The sequence below is a fragment of the Phascolarctos cinereus genome, unplaced genomic scaffold, assembly GCF_003287225.1.
Source record: "Phascolarctos cinereus isolate Bilbo 61053 unplaced genomic scaffold, phaCin_HiC Scaffold_3;HRSCAF=262, whole genome shotgun sequence".
Taxonomy (NCBI): domain Eukaryota; kingdom Metazoa; phylum Chordata; class Mammalia; order Diprotodontia; family Phascolarctidae; genus Phascolarctos; species Phascolarctos cinereus.
In genome coordinates, this window is record NW_027555736.1 from 47,213,169 (window position 1) to 47,231,447 (window position 18,279).

Sequence of the window (18,279 nt, forward strand, 5' to 3'; positions counted from 1 at the left end):
CCTTCCCGCTCTAATATCAGATGGGTCTGATGAAAGAATCTCTGGGGACCTCTTATTCCACCCATTGGGATATATATATATATATATAATGTGTGTGTGTGTGTGTGTGTGTGTGTGTGTGTGTGTGTATACACACATATATATTTATATAGTGAATGTAGTTGGATGGATGGATGGATGGATGGATGGATGGATGGATGGATGGATAAATAGATGGATAGATGATGAGCCCAGAGGGGGTGGAGTAGCTCTAAGGACTTCCTCAGGAGTTGGTCTTACTTTATTCTGAGACTTCAGTCATTGTCACGGCTTCAAATTTTCCCTTACACATGTGTGATCTTAGGCAAGTCATTTTATTTCATTGGGCCTCATTTTCCTTATCTGTAAAAATAAGGAGGTTGGCCCCTAGATAAACTCCCTTCAGGATCACAAATCGATGATCTTATGAAATAATCTTTTAAAATCACAGCATTCTGGAGCTGGGAGCGGAGATCAGCTAACCCAACAGTTCTTAACTCGGGGTCTGTGAAGTTTTCAAAATATATTTTTAAAACTACATGTAACCATATTTTGATATAATTTATTTCCTATGTCTTTTATTTTTATGTATCTAAAAATGTTATTCTGAGGAGGGATCCATAATCTTCACCAGAACTGCCATGGATGGCACTGACTCAGTGCTGGTGAAGAACACCTGATAATCCCTCCACTTTACAGATGGGAATTCTGAGGCCCAAAATAAATGAAGTGACATGCTCAAGGTCACTCAGCAATTCTTCCCTTTGTGATCACAAGTTTTCTCTGTGAGTTGCCCCAGCTCCTCTGGGTGGGGTACAGGAAGAGGTCCCAGATGAACGAGTTTTCAGGAGAGGGGGCTTCTGGCGGCTCCACCCAGACGCTACGGCCCTAGCCGGCCTCTGCAAGCAGTGAATCATTTGCAATTATCCCAAAGTCCCACGGATTCTTGTCTTCTGTCTCCTCTCCATGGTCTGGTCCCCCAGACTTCTTTCTTAAATTGGTGGGGGGAACCAACCGCAGCGGGGCGAGTCACAAAATAACAGAATCTGGGAGATTGCTGGAAGCTCAGCCCCTACCATTTCCCCAAAGCTGCAGCTATCAGCCTGCAGTCTACAGCTGGGGTTGGGGCTGAGACGGGTGAGCCAGCCAGCCGCAGTGTGGTGCATTATTGATGCGGCCTTTAATTGCACGCTTCCCAAAGTCTACAGAGCCTTTGATGAAAAATTCATGGCCCGCCTGCGGGAGGGAGGACATCAAATCGATAAGCAGCCTGGCTCTGAGTGGTAGGAGAAGCAAGGTCTGTGCCCCAGACTTCAGAGCTAGCAGTGAGGGGGCGGCTCCAGGCCCCCAGGGATCGACCAATGGCGCTTTGGCCTTCAGCTGGGGCCCCTCACGTGGCCTGGGAAGACCCGCATGCCGTAGTCCATTTTATTGAAGAGGAGACCAAGAGGACACAACCAGAAGAAGCTGAGCTCAGGGCACTTGGGGGGAAGTGGGATAACCATTTCCCCAAGCCCCATCTATGTCCCTATGGCTCTGTATCCTCTTCCCGTCTAGAAATACTCCTCAACCTGGATGAGAAGCTTAAGGAGAGAGTCAGTTATAACCTCAGAGGCTGGAGTTGGGAAGAGGAGAAAATTCTTCCTTTTCTATCCTGAGCCTCAGTTTACCCATCTGTTTGGCAAAGGAGCCCAACCTACAAGAAGCCACAATCAGTTCATTCCTTTCAAAGCTCTTTGCAGAAGAAGTGAAGGAGTAAGACAGGACCCTGAAACTCTGGAGAGTAGTCAAGGTTTGGGTTCAAGGTTTTAGTGCTTAGGACCTATAGTGAGTAGATTGTGTGCATTTACACAGAGGTGCATAGAGACAGAAATATATGTATTAACACATAGGGATCCACATACTTAGATGCATATATGTACACATGCATGTATAAAGATATTCAGGCACACTCACTGGCAAGTTATTAGATTGCAGATTCATAAAATCGTATTTTTCCCAAAGTTGGAAAGAACGTTAGAGATCACATAGTCCAAAACCCTCATTTTATAGATGGAGACTAGCACTTTACATGTATCTAACAACAAAAAAAAAAAGATCCAGTGCTCAGTTCGTGGTTCCAGGAACTTTCCCAGTTTCCAGGGTCCCCATGGCCATTATCAACCTCTTTGATTTATAAATAAGGAAACTGAGACCCTGAGAAGGTCACAACATTTTAGAATTCTAGAGTTGGAAAGGATCTTAGACACCATCTAGCCCAACTTGTATTAGAGCAGAAATTCCCCTCGACACCATCCCTTCCCTTGAAGGTCTCTAGTGATGAGGAGCTCAGTGCCTACCATAGCAGTCCATCACCCTTTTGGTGAGTGTTAGCTCTGGGAGGGTTTTCCACTTGCATCAAGCCAAAATCTCCTGTCTGTAGCTCCTGACTTATGGCTCCTGACTCTCCTCTCTGGGACCAAACTAAAATGTCTGAATCCCTCTGCCTCCTCATGGTCTTTCAGATGCCCCTCCATTCCACCCCAATTCTGGGTCTTCTGTTTTTTTCCAAGCTAAATCCTCTTATAGTAAGGTCTCTGGTCCTCTCACAAGCTGGTCATAAACCTCTAGATGTGTTTCACTTTGTCCAGGTTGCTCCTAAAAGGAAGCACCCTGATTCTAAGTGTGGTCCAAGCAGACTGGTGTACAACAGAACCCTCCCCTCCACTAGTTGTCCTGGACACCACACTTCTCCACACAATCTAATATCATCTTAGCTCTTTTGGGCTGCCATTTCATACTGTGGAATCACATTGAGCTGATACCTCACTAAGCCCCCCAGATCTTTTTCACCATGAACTCCCTCGTTGAGCCTTAGCTTCCCCATCTTGTACTTGAGTAGTTATTTTTATCAGCCCAAGTGCAGGACTTTATACTTGTCTCTATTAATCTCTTTGTACTGGCCTATCCCTCTATCCTGTTGAGATCTTTTCAGATCCTAGCCCCATCATCCATCTCTCCCAGATTTGGGTCATCTGCAAATCTGATAATTACATCATCTATGATTCCATTTCAAACACTGATTTTTTTTTAATGTCAAATAACCAACAAGCAACTTACCCAGGCTCGTGCAGCAAGTTATTAGCAAGCCCCTCCTTTCCAATTGGATCTCAGCCTGATGGAGAGCCTTGGTGGTCCCCATCCAGCAGGAGAGAACTGGTGCTGTCCCCACTCTGCCCCCTCTGCTGCCTTAGAACCCTGTTGTGCTTGTTGGGAAGCAGAAGAGACCTTCATTAGGCGGCAATATCTAAGGAGGAGCCCTGCGCTCCCACCTCAAGATCCAAGGAATGGAAATGAGACGCAAGCCTGTGCTGGGTCATAATTTGACTTGGCCCTGTGATTAACCCCCAGGAGCCTGCCTCATTAAGTTCCATGTACTGAGGATGAGAGAGCAGCAGAGACTGAGCATTGAGAAGGCTAAGGCTAAGACTAAAGGGTCATTTGGGGAACAGAATGGTCAGAAGAGAGGGGAGCACAGATCAGAGGGAAAAGGCTATGGCAAGGAAGAGCTGCCCAAGGACAGAGTATCAAATTCAATCTTTGTATGTCCTGCATGAGCTCTCCGCCTTACAAACAGTAGGTAGAAAATAAATGTTTGTTGAATCGATCAACTACAGAGGTTTTCATAAGACATGTGTGTTCTGATCATCCCCTCTCATATACACCAGGCTCACTCACAACTTTGTGCCTTCATTCTCACCAATACCCTTTGCCATTCCAGAGCCTCCATTTGTAAGATGAAACACTTAGAGTGGATAACTAAGGTTCCTTTCACCTCTCATGGTCTGTGGTCCTAGAATTGGTACCATACAACCTAGCACTTCATCATACACCAGTAGTCAATCACTAAGCATTTATTAAGTGCCTACTGTATGCCAGGCATCTTCTCCGCTGCTGGGAATACGAAGAAAAAAGTAAAACCGGCAGGCCCTGTCCTCAAGGTGCTTACATTCCAGCAAGGGAGAAAATGTGTGTATGTAGATATTTATACATGTAACATGTATGTATATATGTATACATGCACACATGTATATGTGTATACACGCACACATGTATATATGTATACATCACATGTATATATGTATACATGCACACACATATGTATATTCATATGTAGACATAAAACACTTGAAACCCTGAAAGAGGAAGTACTAGCAGTTGGGGGACTGAGGAGGACCTTATGACAGAGGGAGAAGGAAATAAGGGATCCCCAAAGTTGGAGATGAGAAGGGAGGGCCTTCTAGACATGGCTCTTGTATTGTTCACTGTTGCTTCATGTCCCTACATCCTCTCTCCTTGATTACTTTGCAAACTCCTTTTGCTCCCCCATAATATTCAGCACAGCATTGGCACATGAAAGAAGCCAAGGCCACTGGGCCAGAAGTAATTAGCTCAGACTCCAGTGTTGCTGAATTTGAATCATGAGTGTTTTATTTACAAGAGATGAGAGGAAACTCACAGATAATACTGAGGATGCAGTATCATATATTCTACATCTGGAAGAAATCACTAATTCTGATCACCCCATTTTACAGATAAGGAAACGGAGACCCAGACAAGTAAAATGATTTGCCCAAGTTCTCACAGATAGTAAAATGGGAGAGCCGAGATTCTGTTTTAGGTCATAGGATCACAGATTTTAGAGCTGGAAGGGATTTCTAAGGTCATCAGATCCAAACTTTTCACTTGACAGATGAGGAAACTGAGGCTCAGAGCCAGGGTCACACAACTGGATAAGTGTCTCAACCAGGATTCAAACCCAGATCTTACTGACTGCAAGTATAAGGCTCTTTCCACTGCCAGAACTAACTCTTCCTATTGAGTATTAAAAAGTTGTCATTCCTACTGAGCAGTTGGAGCCTTCTGAAGTTTTACTAAATTGGCTGAGTTTTAACCAAGATACCCTGTGAAACTCTGGCCCAGCCCCATGGTCCCATGGCTTCCACCATTATCACTAATGAAGCTGAAAGCTACTACTCAAGGGCTCCTGCCCACAGGGTGTCTGTCCAGGGGGACCCCAGACACTCCTCTTCTCAGATTCCTCTGCCCAAGACTGAGCTTCACTCATCTTCTAGCTCTCTGGGCTTTCCCGGTTGGTGAATTTTTAAATCCCTAACAGTGGGACTGAAAGCCCATCCCCTTCCTGCATAGCTAGGATCTGCTTCATACCTTATTTATACATTATACATTACACATACATGTGTGTGCATTACTCTACTAATAAACACATGCATTATGAAACTTAATACAAAAATAACATTTTGTAGTATGAACTAAAAATGAAATTATGTTTTATTCTAGGACCAATATGGAGCCACTGGATTTTACTGAGTAGGGAAATGACATGATCAGACCTGAGCTTTAGGAAAATCATTTTGACCACTGTATGGAGGATGGATTAGAAAGGGCTGATATTTGACTCAGAAAGATCCAATTAGTAAGCTATTGTAATAGGATAGGTAAGATGGGAGGGAGGCCTGAACCACAGTAGCCCCCACATGGGTAGAGACAGGGACAAATACAAACAATATCGTAAAGGTAGAAGTGAGATTTGACTATTGACTGGATATAGAAGATGAGAAAGAGAAGTTGAAAATGACATGGAGGCTCTGAATCTAGAATAATGGAAGGATGGTGGTGACCTTGATGATACAGGGAAGTTTTGAGGGGGCATGGGTTTGAAGAGAAAGACAATGTAATGCAATCCATGATCCAGCCCACAATATCACAATCTATCAGTGACTACTTGAAAGCCCTTCCTGTGTGACTCAATCTGTCCCACCCAAAATGAAAAGGGGAGAGGAAATGTTTTACCAGTCACCATCTCACACCACAGAGTCCCAGTGGAGGGTTCCTGACACAGTCTTGAGGTCATCTGGGAGTCAGGGAGCTGTGTGTGCTGGGAAAGGGGACAATTCACCCGATGCTTGGGTATTAATTGGGTATTAGTCAGAAGGCGGATGTTTTGAAACTTTCACAGTATTGAAGAGGTAGAGTGAAGGGAAGTGTTGAAAGATAAGGGTAGATATGATTGTGTTTTAGACAAGCTTCACCATGAGCTACTGTGGGGTGGCAGGGATGGTTTGACCCGTCTTCTCCCTCTTTGACTGGTTGATCATGCACCACTCAGGGTCAGTTTACAGCCCCTTGGGGTCAAGCCTTCAGTCCACTGCCTCAGATAAATCTGGGCATCCCATTAGGCAATTTGCAGTGATTGCGTGTAAAGATAGTCTAAGAATAGCCAGCTGAGGTTTCTGAGCATGGTCAGACCATGCAAACACAATGTCTGGTGAGGTCCCTAAGCACTTGTGTGTGCTTTGTGGTATTCCGATGATTACCCTCACTTTGGGAATGTCCCAGTGGGGTGGTCCATCTGTGCCTGTACTCAGCACAGTCCCAGAGCCTACACATTTGCCCCAGGGTATGGGGATGTAAGCACGAGATAAGCTGCAGTCTCAAGAACAGTCTCACTGAGTCACACCCCCATTTTAAGAGCATGTCAGTGCCCAGAGTCCCAGGAGATAGACTTAGGAGGTTGGATTTCAACTCAGTGAAGACTTAATAGACATTATCTGATGGTGATGATGGTAATGATCATGAAAAAGAAAGATAAGTTTGCAGCTGAATGTCAGCAGCTTTGGGATGCCTCAGGTTTGGCAGGCAGGGGAATCCCATCTTCATTATGGAAGAAAAGTTCATTGGACCATAGTGTTGGAGATCATTTAGTCCAAGGGTTCTTAACCCAAGGTCCATGAACTTGGTTTTTTAAATATATTTTTCTGTTTTAAGATAATTAGTTTCCTTTATAATCATATGCATTTTATTTTATACGTTAAAATATTATTCTGATAAAGGGTACATAGATTGTCAGAGGGCTCCATGACACAATGTTATGACTGCTGATCTGGTCCAACCCCCTCACTATACAGTGGAGGAAACTGAGGCCCCAAAGGAAGTTCCATAATTCACCTAAAATCAGTGCTCTTTTTGCTATGTCACATTGCTTCTCCTCTTATCATTCTCCCCTCGTTGGGATCAGCTCATATAGGAAGTCATTGATTAGGAGCGATGTTTTTCCAGATTATGTAGAGCTGTCAGGAACTAGGATGGCTACTGTTGTACATATGTTCAGTAACTGCCAAGACCAGCTGCTACTTGGTGGTATGGAATGGGGATGGGTTGAGGGGAGAATGGAGAATCTACTTAGTATAGAGAAAGTGGTTGGGGTGAGTTGGTGGAAGACTTGACTAGCAGAGGTTGAGAAGGATGGGATAGCAGTAACCAGGGTGACATAGAACTGCAAGGGATCTTAGAGGTCAGATAGTCTAGCTACCTCATTATACAGATGAGGAAACTGAGACCCAGAGAGACCCCGAGGTGACTTGCTTGAGATAACATAGGGAGCAATTAGCAGAGCAGGGTAGCAGTGGGGCAAGGTGGAGGGGAAGAAGGAGAGAGAAGAGGGAAGAGATGAAGGATTTGAACCCAGGTCTTCTAACTTCAGATCCAGTGTTCTTTGTACTGATCCCCTAGGTATAAGCATCTCGTGATCCAATACCCAGTGGTCCTCTTCTAATTGTAGAGATCCTCAAGGCTTCCCTCATATGCCTGGACCACCTAGTGCTGTATTCACAAGGTGCCTTTGCTATGCCAGATGTCTCCATCCTCTACTTTGGCGTGAAGACACATAGAGAAACAACTATAAACATCGACAGGGTCCTACCTTGAGGGCACCTTAGGACCATCAAGAGGAAAGCAGAAATGGCAATGCCATAACCTTCGGAAGCATCTCATCACACTTTTAAATAGCCAGTCACTAGGACCTAATTTTTCCTTATATCAAACCATTTATTCAGCCTCAGTAGATATACATTAAGTTCCTACCACATGCAAGACACAGTTCTAGGCACTAGGGAGAGAAAGATTAAAAAACAACATAGTCTTACCTTCAATGAGTCAAAATCTGACTGACTTCTGTCCATTAGCTCTTGTTCTGTTCTCTGGGGCCAAGCAAAGCCCTTCCTCACGAGAGCCTTTCAGGTGTCTGAGAACATCTCCCATGCCTTGCCCCAAATCTCCTCTACTTCCATATTAAATACACCCAGTCCCTTCAAGCTCTGATATTTGGCTTCAAGTCCTTTCATTTTCATGGTTACTGTCCCCATGACACACTCTATGTTCTAGCTTGTCAGTGTCTCAGCCTAGAACTGAACATACTTATCTGTGGTCTGACCAAGGCAGAGTACACCAGAGAGTATAACCTCTTTGGTTCTGGGATTTTTTTTTGGTCTAGCCCTGTAATTTCATTGGTGTAAGGAACTCCCATCAAGGGAAGTCGATTATCAAGGCAGACCAGCAATCACTCTGCAGTATAGACTCTTAGAGCTACCCAGGGGCATTGACTGGTTGAATGACTTGCTGAGAATCACATAGTCAGTAGGCATCAGGAGCTGGTCTGGAACCTAGGTCTTCCTGAAGCCAAAGTTGTCCCATATTGCTTCTCTCCCTTGCGTCTATTAATGTGGCCAAAGAAAGGAAGCTTAGCTTTGAGGGCTGCCATCATGCCCTCTTGATCTATAACAAGCTAACAGTCCGCTAATGAATTTTCACCTGCACACATCTGCCACAGATTAACACTGGTCCACTAGTCAATACTCATTGGGTCTGGCTGGTCAAACAGTTCCAAATCTGCCTGACTCTAGCTCATATCCCTCACACTTTTTTTCATGTCAATTTAATGAATTACATCAAGTTCAGGGCTAAAATCTGGGCTTATTGAGTTTATGGCAGGTCCCTAATACAGACCAGGTTAATACTTCAAGAGGGAAGGGAAGGGAATAAGCATTTATATGGCATCTAAATGGCTCCATAATCTTATCAATGGAGCTGTCTCCCTACCTTGTGCAGATCACACTTTTCATCCTGTGTAATTCTCATCCATATCCTTCCTTAAATCATCCTTAGGAGATCTATCCAAAGCACTAGAGGCCATCTTCTCATTCTCTGAATAATTTACAAATACCAGCATAACATTCAAGTCATCCGCTTGCTGGCCATTACCCTTGCTACATGGCCTGCTCCCCTGTAGCATTTACAGATTTTGTAGATTACGTGGAACTTAATCCACTGAGCCCCAGAACACTCCAGAGCCATCTCACTGAGATCTCTGACCATTCAAAAGAGATCAGCCTGACAATCACACAAAAACCCAAGTGGGTGCCAAGATTATGTCTTGCAGTTGAATGGACAGCTTGCTGAGTTAGGCTATCGGTAGAGATGTTATTGGACAATTAGGGGGATCTAGAACTAAATAAGATGAAAAAAGTGGAGGGATTGCATTTGGGAAATCCATACTTCTGCCCCTTGATATAAAATGTCCCCTAACACCAATATTCTCCCAATGTTGCCATCTGACCGTGAGTTGCAATGCACATTCAAAGAATGAGAATTGTTTGTGACCACCCTTCCCCACCAAGCACAATGGGAAGACTCATGACAGGTGTGAATGGCCTGCCCCATGTTATCAATAATAGCTTGTGAGCAAGAAGTAACATAAAATACGTCATCAAGGAAGTATATAGTCAGGAAAGGAGGTGGGTGGGACATGGAGTGGACAACCCCAGTGGTGCATAGGTGCCCACAGAATGTTAGAAGATCTAGCAGAAGGCTTTCTCAGCACTGGAAGGGTCTTTTATGGAAGGCTTACGGAAAGGATCAACACAAATCACTCAAGATAAGAAGGAACTGGTAGTTTGGAGAGCCCACGTCAGTGAAAACACAGCCCCATTGAAGTACTGAAGAATTTCTTTAATGGGTCACTATGGCTCAAAAATCGCATTAACTAGCAGCATTGGGTGGGCCTTTCTCTAATTAGGGTGGAATTTGGACAGCTGGAACTTCTATGCCTCTCCAGCTTTGTAGGATCAAAGGTTTAGAGCCCCCAAAGGACCTCAGAGGTCATCCAGTCCAACCTCCCTTATTTTCCAGATGGGGAAACCGAGGCCCAGTGAGGTAGAGTGATTTTTAGTCTGAGTCCCACAGGTGGTAAGCGGGATTAGAACCCAGGTCCTGCAATGTGTGTTCTCAGCCAGAACTTATGCTTACTACTATTAAGAAACTCTTGTTACCTCAACTCCATGATACAGCAACATAGTAGGACTTTTGTGGAATCCAGGAACACTAATGGAAAGGAAAGTGAAGCTGATCTGTTCTTACAGATTCCGTGGTGGCTGTAATGAATGATCCCTTTCATTTCTTAGTGGTCACAAGCCATCCTTTTAGTAATGAGGTCTATAATTTGCCACGCACTGGTGCCAAAATCACCAGCCTCGTACTCAAAAATCCACCTCTGTCCCTTTTTGATCAGAAGCCCAAAAGACCCGGGGTTCTCCCCCAGCCCTCCTCATCTCCAAGTCCTGTTGAGGTGCCCACATGACTTTTCCCCTGGACCCTGTTTCTTCAGGGCTACCCTTGCCCCTCATCCTGCTCCTCTGGCTCTCTCCAGCTTCCCTGGAGTGGTGCCAGTTCAGGCCTCAGAGGAGCTGGGCTTTACCTGCCTCCTGCTCTGCTATCACTGGGCAGGGATCCTTGTTGTAGCAACAGCTCCAGGGAATCAGCTATTGAGAGACTTCCAACAACTGAAGGAAAAGCATGCTCACACCAGATTCCCCTCTTCCTCCAGTATCTCGGGCTGACCCTGACCCAGCTGAAAGCCCCCCTGTTTCTGTCACCCCCACAGTAAGTCTAATCCTCCTGGCTATAGGCTTTGGGATAGCGGCTGTTGTGGGGAAATCCCAGTGAGGGATAAACACTGGGGGAAGGTGGATACTGACTCGTTCCAGGGCAGGTGTGTTGGGATGGTGCTACCTGGCAACGAGAGGAAGCATTTCAGAGCTGAGGAAGGTGGTCTCTGGGGTAGAAGGAAGGTGTGAGTCTAGCACCAATGTCAACAGATTACAGGGAGAGCAAAGGCAGATGTGGACCAGGTCATGGGTCCAATGACCACAGAAAATGGCCTACTACTATCGGCCGGAGTCATCTACTGTAGGTATTGAATCAGGCTGGAGAGATGAAAGCAGGGGTGCTGGGGTGTCCTGGAGGATGGCAAACCCTTTAGATCTTAGAGGAAGAGGAGAATGGGGGCTACCAGTACTAACCTAAGAGAATCTTGGGGAAATTCCTCACGGCCCAAGAGGTCTAATAGGGAGAGGGGGAGATGTGATACTTGGTGATTCTAAGACCTCATTGAAGGGCTCCTCCTATCATGGGAATGATTATTCCTCCTCCCCCTTTTCCTTGGCCACCTTGACTTTCCCATGCAGAAGTGGTTGGTGATTCCATCTCCTAGCCCAGAGGGATCCTCATATTTAAGGTATATCTTGCGCTCTCAGGGTATCTGGAGCTGAGACAGTCAAAGAAAGAGGTTGATGAGATCTGCATGTGAATATTCTGGGAAGTCTGAGAGTTCAAATTAAGGTTTGAAGAGTTGGGGTTGGGGGTGTGGTTGGTGGAGGGGAGACCTAGTTCACATAAATCAAAACAAGATGGAGAAAGGGCAGGGAGTTTAACAACTCAGAAAGTGAGAGCCTGTGAGACACAAGAAAGTAGGAAGAAGACTGTACAGGGGAGGGATTTTGGAGCCTAACTGTATTTAGATGTGATGTAAGAGGCAAGAAGGGAACATCCCAGGGAACAAGCTGGGGACGCTAGGACCTAGACAAGACTTGGGGACCACGACCCTCTGCTCCGCCTTGTGGCTCCACCTCCGTGCCTCTGGAGTCATGAGCTACACAGCCTGGCACAGTGAAAAGACTCTAGAGTCAGAGGACCTGGGTTCAAATCCTGCTTCTGAGGATTACTACCTGTGTCACCCAGGGCAAGTCATTCAACATGGTGGGGCCTTGATTTCCCCATTGGCATAAGGAAGGGGCTGAACTGGATGGCCTGGAAGGTCCATTGCAGACTCTGTGATCACTGCGGCATAGTTATGAGTTAAAGCTCAGGACATGCTTGGTGATGGGAGAGGAGGAAGGGCTGCTCCATGATGTGTGACCAGCAAGAGATTCAGGGGTTCTATGGAAATGCAATAAGGACCAAGTGAAGGGGAAGAATCTGAGCTTCAGGTATACGTTCAAATGACTCCCCTTCTCCTTCACCTGAATAATACTGCAAAGGTAGAGTTCTCTTGGAGCTGCAGTGGTCGGGAAGGCTTCTCAGAGGAGGAAGACCTTGAAACAGAACTGATCCTTGAAGGATGGGAGAAATTGAGAAGGGCATACATAGGGAGGCAAGAAGATGGTTCCTGGCAGGGGGGGAGTGTATCCCAGGATCTAGCTGTTCAGCTCCCTTCATTTTACTGATGAGGAAGCTTTGGGACAACTGGGGAAAAACATGTGAGGGGCAGTGTGGAGGAGTGGAAAGAACGGTGGACTTAGTGAGCTGTGGGCTTCGGTCCTGACTCTGATGCTGTTAGGTTTGTATGCCTTTGGGGAAGTAGCATCTTCACCTGTGTAAGCCTCAGTTTCCCTATTTGTAGTATGAGGGTGATGGTGGTTTTGATCCTGGTTGCTTTTCTGGAGCTGTGGGTCTTCGTGGAGAGCTTTAGAAATAGGATCTGCTGCTATTCCCCACCCCCACCCTCCATTTACCATGAAAACTATAAAAGCAAATTTACATAGCACATTTAGGCAAAGTAGGTGGGCTTTAAATGGAGAAGGGGAAAGGTACTGGAATTACTTTTTTTTTTGCTCCTTTTTCCTTAACTACTGAATGGGACTGAACAAAGACCCTTCAATCTCCTACTCAGCTAAATGTTGGCTGAGACAACTCAATACCTATTGTTTCCAAGCTCCTCATGATGGTAACCTAATTTAAAGCTATTTGCATGTTGTTAGCAGAGGAATTAAGATCCTGACTTTAAGTCCAACTGGACACAGGCTGCTAGCATTTTAGACCCAAGGAGTCCCAATATTCCGGGTGCTGAGACCAGGGTAGGATAAACCTGCATAAAGCTAAAGGAAGGACCAGGCAATCACAGGCAGCCCAAGGCCCACTGAGCTACCAGCTTAGAAACCATGTGCAGTCTTCAGAACATGGGATCTTAGTGTTATGAGGAAGATTAGAGACTACGTAATCAGACACCCCACCCCACCCCTGTCATTTTATCCATGTGGAAACTGAGACCCAGAGGAAGGGAAATGATTTGCCCAGGGTCACTCAGCTGATTAGTGATAGAATCAAGATTAGACCCAGATTTCCTCTCTTCCCAGACTGGGGTACTTTCCACTATCTCAGAATTAAATTGAAATTCAGCCAAACCTTCAAGACCCCTGCTCAAGCTCCCACACTTCCCAAAGGCCTTCTCCAAATCTGTCTCCCACTGTACTTTTACACAGACCCTCTGAGCCATCCAAGCCAATGTCTTCATTATTCTCAATGTCCTGACTGTCTCCCACACCCTTCAAGACCTTTGCCTTCGTAGGAAGCTTCAGGATGCCATGCCCCCTGCTGCTTCTGCCTGCCCCACACACTGATGCACACTTAGGCTCTCCCTCCTCTGGCTTCTGATCAGAATCTGAGCCCCAAAATTCTAGCCCCTGGTGTCTGCTTTATGTGGGTCTCTCCTATCTCTCCAGTCATATTTAGAGATCCCTAGATCACTGGCATCCTCCTCCCAGATTCTCTCCTGGCTTGGGCATACAACAGGTGCTTAATAAATAAGGGGCCCCTTGACTAGAGGGGTAGGAAAAAGAGATGAACTGCTTTGCAAAATGAATACTCGCTCTAAAATCTGAATTTCCATAAATGAGGTATTAAATGACTTGCCTAGGGTCGTGTAGCCTGGATATGTCTATACAGAAGATGCTGTGTTAGCATGAAAAATGGCACTTCAAGGAAGAGCGCTTCCCCGGGTCCTCCCTTTCCACTCCTCCCCACCCTGAGATTGAGGGAAGGGCTGGGAAGGGAGGTAGCAGAGGGCATGGTAAAGAGCCAATGAGGCACTAATGACCTCTGCATCTCTGCCCTTCATCCCCCTCCTGGCCCATTTCCAAGGTGACTTTCTCCCCCTGGATCTCACATCACAGGGGAGCAGACATACTTAATTCTAGGGCGCTGACATCTGCTCATCCAAGCCCTGATGGTGGCAGCCTGGTGGATGGACTGGTATAGTTTAGGGAGCTGACCTTGGAGTCAGGAAAACCAACGTTCAAATTCTGCTGATTGTGCTCCTCGCTGCACTGGAAGAGAGAATTTCTTCACTGGAATTTCCCTAAACCAATGAAATCACAGGTTGGGTCCAAAAGGAAAAAAATGTTAAAGCCCTCATGAGGGAAAACACGTTCCTTCACCCGACTAGAGTTCACTGAGCCTGCTTGGGGACCTGACCCTGCATGCTACAACAGACAGACAGCCCCCATATGGGACTACTCCCCTCTCAAAGGAGGGGAGGCCAACCCAACTTAAGGACATATCATTCCTCGATGATTTCTTTTTGACCTTCCCAACCTCCATTTTGCCTCCTACAAAAGGGTTCCCTTTCCTGGAAACTCCACCCTGGAGAAGTCTTGTAGACAGAGGGCTCTGGGACAAGGCCAGAGTGAAAGGACAGGGCAGAGAGGTCTCACCCGGGCCACAGGTTGGTGACCATGACTTGATTGGGTTCCACAGCTAGAAGATTTCAGCCCACGTTGGCCACATCAGAAGGTTATACACAAGATCCAGTCAAGGTCCCAGCCCTTCAAGGTGTGGCCTAGTGAAGAGACAAATGAGTACTCCCACCTGCCCTATGAGAAGGTGCATCTGTATAGCAGGTATGGAGGACTTTAGAGCTGGAGGGGGGTGGGCATGGGGGTGGGACAGTCAGAGGCAGGACCCTAGGGGAGTTCAGGGCCAGCACCCATACAAGCCCTGTCCAGAACAGATGGATCCCAACTCCACTTGCAAATTTAGAATGATGGTGGCAGAGGTCAAGCCTGAATTGTCAAATATTTTTGCCAAATCTAGGCTTATTAGTTTCAAGCTCAACTTTGGGCACTAGCAGAATATTGTAGTAAGAAAAAAATCTGGATCCAAGACCCAGATTCAAATCCCAACCCTGTTATTGACCTCCTGTGTACCCTTAGAGCATGTCATTTATTTCTCTCTGAGTCTCAGTTTCCTCATCTGTACAATGAACGGGTTAGACTAGTTGATCTCTGGGCCCCTTCCAGCTCTAAATCTGGGGGCCTATGAAGCACTGATAGTAACCAGGGCTAACCAGAGCAGAGGCAAAGCAGATCAGCAGAAAGCTCACTGGCTCTCGAGTCAAAAGACCTGGGTTTGAATCCTGCCTCCATCAATTTCTACCTGTGTGACCTTGGGCAAGTCACTTAGTTTCCTGGGGCCTCAGTTTCCTTATCTGTAAAATGAGAGAGTAAGACTGAATGGCCTCTGATTTTAAATCCATAAAATGTTGCTTAGTGTTGGCCGGCCCTTAGGCGACCTGCTTTAAGGGCTAGAGATGGATGCAGATTCACAGAACAATCAGATAACTGAGAATTTCCTCTTAGCCACTCTGTGCTGTCATAGAGACTGTATCAATTAATTGGATGTAAATAAATGGGTGATGTCAAAGTGCATGGGAATAATTTGGTATCTTAAGCTGTTTATACATTGCCCAAGCAACCTCATTTATCCCTTTATTTGGCTTCTTGAGACCTTTCTTGATTGAAAGCACAAAGGGAAACTGTCAGTTCTCGTATTCCAAATTAGCAGGGTTAGAACCAAGGCTTTGATTATATTTGTTTCTTTACTGCCAACAATCAATGAGTCAAGTAAGTCCTCAGCAATACCCTGTTCCTGTACTGAGACCTCTAAGGGTGCAGAGGAGAAATAAGGCCATATTTCTGTTCTCAGGGAGCTTATAGTCTAAAGGGAAGAGGAGGAAGGGAGAGAAAAGATGAAGTCAGGGTGAGGGAAGGGGAGGAGGGAAAGAGAGGGAGGGTGGAAGGAGAGAGGAGAGAGACAGAGAGATAGAGACAGAAACAGAGACAGAGAGATGGATAGGGAGAGAGAGGAAAGAGAAAGAGAGATGGGGGAGAAAGGAGGGAGATAGAGGAGGAGAGGGAGAGAGGGAGGTAGAGGGGGGAAAGGGGGAGATAGAGAGAGAGGGAGGGTGGAAGGAGAGAGGAGAGAGATGGAGAGATAGAGATGGAGAAACAGAGACAGAGAGAGATGGAGAGGGAGAGAGAAAGAGAGATAGGGAGAAAGGAGGGAAATAGAGGAGGAGAAGGAGAGAGGGAGGTAGATGGGTGAAAGAGGAGGAAAGAGGGAGTAGAAGGAGAGAGAGGGAAGGAGGGACAGAGACAGAGGTGGAGAGGGAGAGGGAGAGGGAGAGAGGGGGAGACAGAGGGAGAAGAAAAGAGAGGAGGGAGAGACAGAAGGAGAGGGGGGAGGGATAGAGACAGAGAGAGATGGTGAGGGGGAGAGATGGAGAGAGGGAGAGAGAGAGAGAGAGAGAGAGAGAGGAGAGAGAGAGCCTACATTGTGATTATGCTGAGGGAAAATACTGAGCTGAAGGGTTAGTGATTGGTTGGTGTGTATCAAGGAAGACTTCCTGGGGGAGATGGGTCTAAGGCTGTGAAGTTAAAAGGTCAGGAAAAAAAAGATATGGGAAATTATCATGTCTATGCCAGTGAGACACTTGGGGGAAAAGAAGACTGGGGAGTGGATAAGGGGAAAAACTGATGGAAGCAAATGGGCCCAACTGGATGGAGATAAATCAGCCAGAGGACAGCTCTGACTTTCAAAGTCCAAGCTTGTTTTGAGAATCTGAGGACCACAGGAGAAACCCAAGGAGTCAGGGCTTCCATGGCAGTGAGGAGGCCCAGACTTGGGGACCGAAGGAGGGGATTCGGAGATACAGGTGTGGTGAACTCTGGGAAGGCAGCAAGGAGACAATCATTTCTAGACTGAGGAGCTGTTCATGGGAATAGAGTGGGAGAGGAGCCCCCTTTGGGGAGCATCTCCTTCCACCCCGGAGTGGTCTGGGCCTCCACTTCCCTCTTGTGACTGGCCACCTTCTCATTCTCTGCAGTCTTTATTATTTGGAATCCTCAGACACCCAAGACCATCTGTATGAGGTGAGTAGCTCTGAGGTCTATGCAGTGGGCAGACAGAACTTCTGGGCCCTCTCCTTGGCACCACTGAGGGCTCCATTCCCTAAGTCTCCCCCAGAGGCAGATGCTTCCTGTGCTGATCAACCAGTGCCCCTGATGGTTTACAGGTGTTTTGAGATCCCTCAAGTGCATGAGTGGGTACAGGGGGGGAACGGAGGCATATGTTGGCAAGGAGAACATTTCCTCTGAAAGGTGACATGGAGAAGAAAGAGAAAGCAAAACAGAAGCTCTGTGTGAAGGCCAGAGAGGACCAGCTAGCAAACTGAGCTGAACGGTCCTTCAGTTAGGCAGGCATATCAAGACAGCATAGTGTGCTCAGAAATATCTCTTTAACCAGAAAAGCTAAGTTCAAAATCTACCTCTTCCACTTATGACTTAGGTGACCTTGGACAAGTTACTCAGCCTCTATTGGCCTCAGTTTATTAAGGGTCAGTTCCCTTACACAGATGAAATCCCAGGTCACACACACACACACACACACACACACACACACACACACACACACACACACACAGAGTCAGTCAACAACTGGCCATCAGACATACATACAATTCGCAGTAGTCATAAGACATGGGTTCAAATCCCACCTCTGATAACAGCCTGTGTGACCTCAGGCAAATCACTTCCTCTCCCTTTAGCCTCCAAAATGAAGGTATTGGACTTAGGTGGTCTCTGAGGTTCCCTCCAGACTTTCACATGTGCTCCTTCTCTCAGAAAGAGGACCTGGTGCTTGATGGAGAGGAAAATTCACTGGGAAAAGAGGTGGAGAAGGAAATCCGGAGCACTTTTTCTTCCCCGTAGTCAACACTTACTAATGCTTGTTGCCTCACTGACTGACCACCTGGCTGGATGACTAGAAGCCCTTGTAGAACCTAAAGGTCAGCTCTGGCTTCTGTTGTCCAATGGGTGACAGCATCCCCTCCCTGCCTCAGTTTCCCTGTCTCTAAAAGCTGCAGCAATGCTTCATTCCTCTATAGGTGGAAACAATGGCTTATTGTATTTTTCCTAGCACACCACCAGAGACAGTGAGAGACAGGGCTTCTGCCTGGAGGGGGTTAACAGCTCT

The 18,279-nt window shown here is 46.4% G+C and overlaps 1 protein-coding gene across 7 annotated transcripts in view; it reads left to right on the forward strand.

Annotated features, from left to right (window-relative positions):
* CCDC33 (coiled-coil domain containing 33) overlaps positions 1-18,279 on the forward strand; it is a 221,305-nt gene that overhangs the window by 160,069 nt on the left and 42,957 nt on the right. For 6 of the 7 annotated variants that reach the window (XM_020994637.2, XM_020994640.2, XM_020994645.2 and 3 more), the window contains 2 exons: positions 14,725-14,867; positions 17,132-17,177. The exons of the other annotated variant lie outside the window; for it this stretch is intronic. In XM_020994637.2, coding sequence (XP_020850296.1) covers positions 14,725-14,867; positions 17,132-17,177 — 189 coding nt within the window. The remainder of the gene's footprint in view (positions 1-14,724; positions 14,868-17,131; positions 17,178-18,279) is intronic. 7 annotated transcript variants of the gene reach the window in all.